Genomic DNA, 10280 nt, shown 5'->3' with positions numbered 1-10280 from the left:
GGAGAAGAGGAAATGGTTAAATAATAGATTTGATGGAGAGGAATTTTGGGGAATGATGAAATAATTATTAATTAAATAATTAGGAAAAATGGAGGGAGGGAGAGAGAGAGAGAGAGAGAGAGAGAGAGAGGGTTTGGAGGTCCTACAGAACACATGGCCTTGTCTAGTTAGAATGAAGCTATTGTTGGTCAATGCTAACAGTTGAGGGCTGAATAAAACTATGGTTCCCATGCAAAATAAAATAAACATATTCTCTATTATTTTATTTCATTTCATTTCTTTTCTTTTTTTTTTCTCTTTCTTTACAAAAAAAAAATTGTAGAATTGACTTAGTCCAATCATATATATATATATATATATATATATATTCACGAGGTTACAATGCTACTTTTTTTCTTTATTTTTTTAATGGAATTTAATGGACGATTCGTAAGTTTAGTTCAACCTAATTGGCTCTGAAGTTTGGAGGAAATCGAAATGATAACATACTTTAATTAAGATTATTAAAATTAATAAACAGATTTACTGTTTATTGTGAAAGTAGCAATTTATTAAGTGAAGGGACAAAGATATATATTTTTTTAGAATGGTATATTTTAAATATTTAAAATCTAAACTTTAATACAAGAGCATAACATACGTATATATATATATATGCTTTTTAAAAAATAAATAAATTATTACGATTAATAATTTGTACTTTTTTTCACCTAACATTTGTATTATTATAATATGGTCGTTTCAGAGAAGGTAGTGTGTGTGTATATACACGCACATATATATATATATATATATTTGTGTATGTGTGTGTTTTAGTAATATATTATTCCTGGAATTTAGGGTCTAAAATTATAGATAATTTACGATATAATAATCCATCATGTTACTAACATTATATTATGATAATTAAATGGCGTAGAAAAGAGATAGATTAATGACAAATGCAATGAAAATGTGGAGAAACAAATGCAATAATGGCACGTAACTGGGATTGGTTAATAACTTGTACATAAAAAAGTCTCAAGTTTGACTTAAGCCACTCGATATACATATATACATATATATGTATATATATAATTACAATATTATTATGATAAAGTATCATTCTCTGTGCGTAGGTCACGCATATGATAGGCCGTTTAAACATGCAACATATTTCAACTAATTAGCGAACCGTTGTGGTGATAATTATGATAGAAAATGCTAGTAATTAATAATTTAAAACGCCATAAAGTCCAGTGATATAAGACACCCATCTCATTTAAATTCTATATATATATATATATTGGTTTTGTTAAATTAGATTTATAAATCGTAAACCGAATAAAAATTCGAAAGTATTGTCGAGAAAAGAAATCGAACAAAAACCGAGAGAAGAAGGAGGGATTAGGTTTACAGCTTCTCTCTCATGACGAAGGGTCAGATGTGAACACAGAGGAGAGAGAGAGAGAGAGAGAGAGAGAGATGTGAACAGAGGAAAAGAGGCATGAAAGATGTCGAAGAAGATGGAAATTAAAATTACATGAGATAATCCTCTAACCAGAAATTCAAATTATAATGTTACGATCGATGACGCTCCAAATCTTTCTATATACGTACATTATCTAGACCGATCACTTCTGGTCCATTTCCTTTCATTTGCACGTAATTATTTACTGTGGACATATACATTGTTATAAAATATATATATATGTATAATATTTTATTTAACATTTTGAAATTTATCGTTATTTGGTTCTCGTGAACGGCCCGGGGAGTGATATCGGTGAATAAAAATTTTAATTGTTTGATTATGACCTTTGATTTAGAAACAAAGACCTTAAGAGATTTTCAAAATAATATATTTATCTATTTAGCTAAATATTGCATCGTGTGTGACATTTGAGTATATTACAAATTTCAAAAAAATTTTACGTTAAAACCGAATAAAATTAACTACAAATAATTTTTAGAGTTGTGGAGAATTTTAAAATTATTGATTCTCCCAAAATTTTGTAGATATTTTACAGTTTACCGATCTCATATAGTTTTTATTATTAAATTTAAAATATTGTAATTATATATTAACAAAATATAACCACTTAAAATCCCTTTAACTTGCAATGATATAATTTTTAATAAATTTTATAAATTTTATCAATTTTCTCTCTTCAAACCATTATGATAATGTAATATTTTTCTTAAAGTACTTAAAAATACAATATAGTTTATTAGATATCTTTTTTTTATAATACTAAAATTAATGAAACAAATCTATTATAAACTAAAAATATAATATAATTTATATCGTATAAAAAACTATATATACTATGTTTTGACAATTAGGTTTAAAAACATATATCTTCATATAAGTATAAATTAAATTTAAATATGAAAAACATAAAAATAATTAAAAATTAAGTAACTTAATTTTTATAAAATAACAAATTGAATTTAAAAATAATGGATGTGAAATATTATTGGTTCACCGGATTTTTTTAACAAACTCTATACGTCGATAAAATACAGTATAAATAGAATAATGGTATTAGTATAGTTATTGCGAGCTTTGCAATTATTTCCATTCACAGAATATGCATGACATAGTTAATTAGTACACTAGTTATAAGATAATTTATTTAATTTGATATCAAAATTTCGAGTTTATAAATTACTCCTGAAACACGACGTTATAAATTTTTGAAGAATATATATTTGGTATAGTTTAGTCATCTGGAAATAAATTTTAAATTTTAAATATACGACAAACAAAATTTTTCAACTTTAAAATATATACTATTATACGTTTTGTTTCCCATCAGTAACAAATATGTATCTAGAAATTCACCGAGTTGCATTCTTCTCTTTCAAAAAGTAATAACCCCTTTCCTTCAATAACAATCAACATATTGACAATATATAGATTTTAAATAAATAAAAAAGTAGTATAGACAACTTTATATATATATATATATATAATTTAAATTCATTGGAAATAGCTCAGGCAACAGAAATTCTGTGGTCTGCCCATCGTGGCCGCTCTAGATGCGACTCCAAGTTATTAAATTACCAAATCTCCGAAATATGTTTCATTATTAAATTACCAATTCACTGAATATATTGGAGCCGTCTTCCATGGTTTCACTATATGCATATACATATATATACACACACATATATATATATATATATATATATATATATTCAAACTTCACGGCCTCTATATCTATATAAACTTTTTTTTTTTGGTAAAGAATATATTGTCCAATAAAGCGCCGATTTCTTGCACTCTATGGACTTCCTATGCATGCCGTAGCTTAAGGGGAATGAAAACATATAAACCTTTATGTATTAAAAAAATGAGGAATTAATTAAAAATAGTTAGTTGACCTTCATAAGCTTTAATGTGTTTTGCTTTCTTCCATTAACTATGCCCTCCTCTTCCCTCGCCCCAAAACCAAGCTTAGGATTGGCATTGACTGTTTCTCTTTTGTCTACAAACACTTGGGCCAACCTCATCACTTGGAATTTCCTACACGTGCTCTATTTGCCTCTTAATTCTTGAAACTAAATAACTATATATATATATATATATATATATATATATATGCGAAGTTATAAATCCGATAAAAAATTACAAATTCGGTTTAATTAATTTTGTTATAGGGTAATTAAACAGAATTCCGTCCAATTTTTGAATCTAAGAAGGAAGGATTCGAATTGTATATTTCGAAATCAAGAACTCCAATTAGCAAACGGCTTAGCACTAATTAATGGACAAAGTGTGAGTGAAAACACTTCTTAGGAGTTGCTTGGGGAAAAGCGTTGCTTGGGATAAAAGGTTACGGGATTTATACAAACAAGGGGATTAGATATAGTGATTATAAACACAACCCCGATCCCGAGAGAGTAAAAGTGAGATCGAGAGTACTGGAGTTTGGTCCAAAAGAGGGTTGTTTGGTTTTTAGGTAAACGCCTTGAAAACGAAGAGGAAATTAGTACAATAACCACGGATTAGGACATCTGTTTAGGGATTTGCTTAGATCTGGTCTCTCGTGAGGGTCTTTTTTATGTCCACAGATGCCAAGTAGTGCCCCTTCGAGGACACATTTTCCCTTCGAAACGGGCAGAGGAATAGGAGGGGAGGGAGTGCGTACGAGAATTTTAACATGCCGAGAAATAGATAATTTGACGTTGAAATCATTACATGAAACAAGAAGAAGAAGAAAAAGATTATAAATAACATCAGAATTTTTATACAAGCCGACTTGAGGAAATGAAATAAGAAAAAATATGTATGTCTATGTGCATATGTGAACCGTCTGATATCGATTCATTGTAATGAATGGTTACGTATACAAATACGAACCAAAGTTTAAAATCCGAATTTTGGGATCATGTTGAAACCCGAAATTTGGGTTTGAATGTTATACTTTGTATGATGGATTTCTCTATTAAGAAAAAATGAAGGTGTGAAATTAGTAATTTATAAGGGAATGCATTTGACAAGGAGCGCGTAATGAGAAAATAAAACAAGTTGGTTGAAATTTGTGGGTTAAAGTTTTCTAATCGCACGTCATCCACATCCTAATTCCTAACCAATTATATATATATATATATGTATATATATATATATATATGAGACAATTATGTGAAAAAAAATTATGATAAATTACTAAGTACGAAACCCTAAAATAATAAGTCTCTAACGAAAGCTTATCATACGCCGAAAGGTAATAGAGGACCTTTCTCACTTGCATGCTACATTACGACATATCTTGACACTTTTTCTGATATTCGTTAAACACACTATGTATGTGCATATATATATATATATATATATATATATATGTTGAAATAAAGAAATAAATATTTATTTATAAATACTATAATTGATATAAAAATATTCTAAATGTGAGATATGATTTATATCAATTACAGATATAAATCAAATAATATCAATTATTTTTTAACTTATTAGTTTATGTCAGATTTTTATAGTAATTTTCTTCTTTATTTATTCTAATAAGATTTGTTATAAATATAAGATGAAATTTTATTATAATACAATAAGAAGAAGAGATGTAGCAATAAAATTGTTATTGTTCTATTTCTCTTCTTTTTTTCATTTTAATTTTTTATATTTTATATTTCAATAATGTATGTATGTATGTATGTATGTATGTATGTATGTATGTATGTATGTATGTATGAATTTATAGGTCAAGCTAAGCGCACAAGTTAAGCCAATCAGATTTGGATATTATCACATCTTTTTACAGTCAATGAAAGCTGTTGTTTGTTAGATTTTGTATGTTATTAGGTCTATGGCTTAATTAATTAATTATGTGGTCCGTTCTAATATAAACCTAGCTCAAAATATAATGTGACATAGACCTAATAATTACAATGAAAGGGCAATCAATACAATAAAATAAAATAAAACAGCAATCAAGAACAGGGGGGGCTCAATAATTTAGGAATCTTAGGCTCAGATCTCAAAACATAAATGATATATATTTTGAAACTTAGCCATCTTAATTTAATACATCGTCAAAGCATAGCTGACGTACCGATTTTTATAATTTACAGTTTTTATATTCAATAAATGTTATGTAATTCATTGATTATGTAATAACAAATTATTTATTACATGAGACCGCGAGCGTGAGAGAGTGACATTTTGGATCTACGTACCTTAGCAATTGATTAATTAGTTTCATAAACCTTGTGAGGCCCATCTATTATAAGCCCATCAAATCTGCACGTCCTGCCGTTTCTTCCTTGATCAGAGCACATGCGCGTCGTTTATTAGGGTCAGGGACGATCAGACTTTTTAATTTTGGGAAATTTTCAAATCAGCCCCCGAAATTGCTGTCATATTCGCTAGAAATCTGATTTTTTTTTAAAAAAAAATGGGATCGTCCTTTTTTCTTAGCTAATTTTTTTATAAAAAAAATACAAATTATCAAAATCTTGTCACCTAAAGTCCGAAAAATTAGTGCAATTAGCATAAAATTTTTGGGATCAAATCGCTAATGAATGACATAAATAATGAATAATATAAACTCAATTAGTATAAAATTTTTTGTAATTGGTAACACAACGAATGGTCCATATCTTTCCACTAATATTTTCTATTTTAGATTCTAAGCAATTCTATTACTATATGTTTGGTGATAGAGGTCAGAGCAAGACACACAGCTTGTGTTTTTTTGTCCATTTTCCATTCAGCTGTTTTTTTTTTGGTTGGCCTTGTTTGGTTTACGACCGCGGCTCCACCGGAGGAGAAGTATACCTCACCGCACTGAACCATCACAAATTCTTTCCTAACAATAAATCATAAGAGTGGACAAGATAGATAGATAGGATGGACAATTCTCTTAATAATTGAATAATTAAACCGATATGAACTAAATAACATATAAATATAAATGTATCCAAATCGAAATGGATATAAAAATCAAATGGTTATAGTTTTTTTAAAAATTAAAAACTCCGAACTAAACCAAATAGAAGAATATCCCAAAAGAATCGAAAATTTCTATGAAAAATAAATATGTTTATCAATAAAAAATGCATTCGAACCAAAATCAAAACCGAAGAAGAGTTCTCCAAATTCAGAAATGGGATATTTGGGCATGTTCATAATGATGACGTCGTATATTGAGGGGGGGTTTTAACCCTAATAACCCACTTTGGTCGCAGCAATTTCAGGGTACACCACCGAAAAAAAAATAAAATTTGCGACCTTATTACGACTAATATATAACTAATATACAACTAAAATAAGAGTAGTTTATTAGTCGTAATAAGTTGTATATTAGTTATATATTAGTCGTAATAAGGTCGCAAATTTATTTTTTTTTTTCGGTGGTGTACACTGAAATTGCTGCGACCCAAGTGGGTTATTTGAGTAATATTCCCTATTGAGGGAGAGCCCTCCACGGAAGGGGGCACACGTGAAAACAAAACAAAGGATTGAATGCGACGTCGTACTAACCCCACCACTTGACTCTTCTTCTTCCTTCACCTCCCCCCCTCCCCTCTCTTTCCATGTCGCTGCCAGTATACACATACACACATATATATATATATATATATATATATATGCGTGTGTGTATGTGAAATTCCATCTTGCATTTTTCTTTTGAATTTAACTAGATGCCATTGTGTAACAGTGTATATAATGTGGATTATCGAAATTTGCACTCCAAATATTTTAACAGATTGAAGTTATTTTAACGGATCATAAGTATGATCAAAATTGTTCTGCAATGTTTTTTTTTTCTCTCATTCATGCATGTGCCATGTATTGATAAATACATGATTTTATCAGATTATCGATTTCAAATCATAAGATAATTATACGTTTGTTGTTATTAATAATTGTCAATAAATGAAGATTTAATATAGGTGATAACATGCACAACTAATAGAGATACTCGATAATTTATCTATAATTTTTAGATAATTGAAAAATATATTTAAATTTCTATTTTAATACGTGCTATTGTTTGGCTGAAAGAGTATAATATGCCAGGAATTGTTCCACGTATAATAGTTTGACCCTTCTGAAAAAAAAAATATGGAATCTTTTTAGATAATTTTTTGAATTCGACAAATCATCGGTTTAATCTAAAACGATTCTTCTTATATCTATAAAGTCGAATCTTAATTTTAAGGGTTCCAATTTATTCATTATACTTAAAAAATTAAAAAAAAACTTCGAAAATCTAACCTAAAAAGAAACTCTAGGTTTTGGTATTAACGTGCGAATTGAAAATGAATTAGGTATAAGTTTTCTAACATACGTTTATATAGAATTTTCTAAAAAACATATAACAAAATGACACCAAATTTAGCCGGTCTAAACCAGCTTCAACTTTTCTCTCACATGGCTATTGGACAATTTTTTTTTTTTGCTGTTTAATATTTTTGTAGGTATGTGCAAAAAAAAACTAAAACATAATCGAATATATTTTATTTGTCAATGGACACACCCGTATAAGAAAGGTCGAGAGAAGAACACGAGAGGCCATATGGGTATATGGAATATATATGCGTAGGGGTCTATAATTATATGGGGGATACGTATGCACTCCACACTTTGGTTGGCTTTTGATTAGGGGGCAGGGTCATGCATAATCAAAGCCATTGCCCATTAATTAAGGATTAGAAAACAAGTTATTGGAATTTAAGAGATAAGATTGAGTGGTAGGGCACAATCACGAAACCCTAATTAAAGGGATTCCCTTGATATACACACATATATATATATATATATATATATATATGCGTGTGTGTATGTGAAATTCCATCTTGCATTTTTCTTTTGAATTTAACTAGATGCCATTGTGTAACAGTGTATATAATGTGGATTATCGAAATTTGCACTCCAAATATTTTAACAGATTGAAGTTATTTTAACGGATCATAAGTATGATCAAAATTGTTCTGCAATGTTTTTTTTTTCTCTCATTCATGCATGTGCCATGTATTGATAAATACATGATTTTATCAGATTATCGATTTCAAATCATAAGATAATTATACGTTTGTTGTTATTAATAATTGTCAATAAATGAAGATTTAATATAGGTGATAACATGCACAACTAATAGAGATACTCGATAATTTATCTATAATTTTTAGATAATTGAAAAATATATTTAAATTTCTATTTTAATACGTGCTATTGTTTGGCTGAAAGAGTATAATATGCCAGGAATTGTTCCACGTATAATAGTTTGACCCTTCTGAAAAAAAAAATATGGAATCTTTTTAGATAATTTTTTGAATTCGACAAATCATCGGTTTAATCTAAAACGATTCTTCTTATATCTATAAAGTCGAATCTTAATTTTAAGGGTTCCAATTTATTCATTATACTTAAAAAATTAAAAAAAAACTTCGAAAATCTAACCTAAAAAGAAACTCTAGGTTTTGGTATTAACGTGCGAATTGAAAATGAATTAGGTATAAGTTTTCTAACATACGTTTATATAGAATTTTCTAAAAAACATATAACAAAATGACACCAAATTTAGCCGGTCTAAACCAGCTTCAACTTTTCTCTCACATGGCTATTGGACAATTTTTTTTTTTTGCTGTTTAATATTTTTGTAGGTATGTGCAAAAAAAAACTAAAACATAATCGAATATATTTTATTTGTCAATGGACACACCCGTATAAGAAAGGTCGAGAGAAGAACACGAGAGGCCATATGGGTATATGGAATATATATGCGTAGGGGTCTATAATTATATGGGGGATACGTATGCACTCCACACTTTGGTTGGCTTTTGATTAGGGGGCAGGGTCATGCATAATCAAAGCCATTGCCCATTAATTAAGGATTAGAAAACAAGTTATTGGAATTTAAGAGATAAGATTGAGTGGTAGGGCACAATCACGAAACCCTAATTAAAGGGATTCCCTTGATATCATGTATATATGCGATAATTAATATATCAATTTTATCGTGTGATTTTTGGTATAATCACTTTCTTGTATCACTGTAATTAGGTAACTTGCAAGTATTCGGTTGCCTTATCAGATGCACAATCAGAGCTGTTTGCAATGGTACTTACAACCTAAACCCTAAGAACAAGCCCTCGAATGTTTCCAATGCCAGCTTGACTGTTTGTAAAATGAAGAATGAGAAAACATGTAATAGATAATATAGTGATTGCATGAGTTTTATTGATAGAATGAAAATAATATATATATATATATATATATATATGTATGTATGTATAAAAGGCACTAGCATTATGTTCATGTGTGTGAATAAATCGTAGATACAAAATGAAATGAAATGAGAAAATAGACTATTTGAAAATTTGAATTGACATAATTGAAAAATCGATATAGATTTAAGGTGATAATAACGTGCCCGAAATCATAAAGTAATAACTAATAACCCTATAAGCAAGAAATGTCGGTATAGATTTAAGGGTTTTGAAGATTATAATTATCATTGACAATATCCCTTAATCACACAATTAAAGTAATAAACATGCCTTTGTTAAGGGGTCAACACATGTATAGTGTTCACCCAGCCAAATTTTTTTTTAAAATATAAACAAAATAAAAACATTTCACCAACAAAAAAAAAACCATTAATATTCAGAAATCACAATCTTCCAATTTCTTCTCTCTCCTTACGGAGCAGAGGGTGATAGAAACGCCGTAACGGACTCTTCTCACCGAAACGCCGTTACATCACGTCCGTTAGGAAGAGAACAAAAAAGGAAAAAAAAATTATTGTGCTTGCGCATTAATGGCTTCGGAAGAG

General features: G+C 28.8%; 1 protein-coding gene across 1 annotated transcript in view; it reads left to right on the top strand.

The window, feature by feature from the left end:
• The first annotated feature begins 10093 nt into the window (after positions 1–10093).
• Positions 10094–10280, top strand: part of LOC104812603 (trihelix transcription factor ASR3-like) — a 1816-nt gene continuing 1629 nt past the window's right edge. The window contains exon 1 of the mRNA XM_010539860.1: positions 10094–10274. Coding sequence (XP_010538162.1) covers positions 10266–10274 — 9 coding nt within the window. The 5' untranslated portion in view covers positions 10094–10265. The remainder of the gene's footprint in view (positions 10275–10280) is intronic.

This window comes from Tarenaya hassleriana, unplaced genomic scaffold (assembly GCF_000463585.1).
Source record: "Tarenaya hassleriana unplaced genomic scaffold, ASM46358v1 Cleome2, whole genome shotgun sequence".
In the NCBI taxonomy this organism is placed as follows: Eukaryota; Viridiplantae; Streptophyta; class Magnoliopsida; order Brassicales; family Cleomaceae; genus Tarenaya; species Tarenaya hassleriana.
This window is presented reverse-complemented; position numbering and strand designations above follow the sequence as displayed.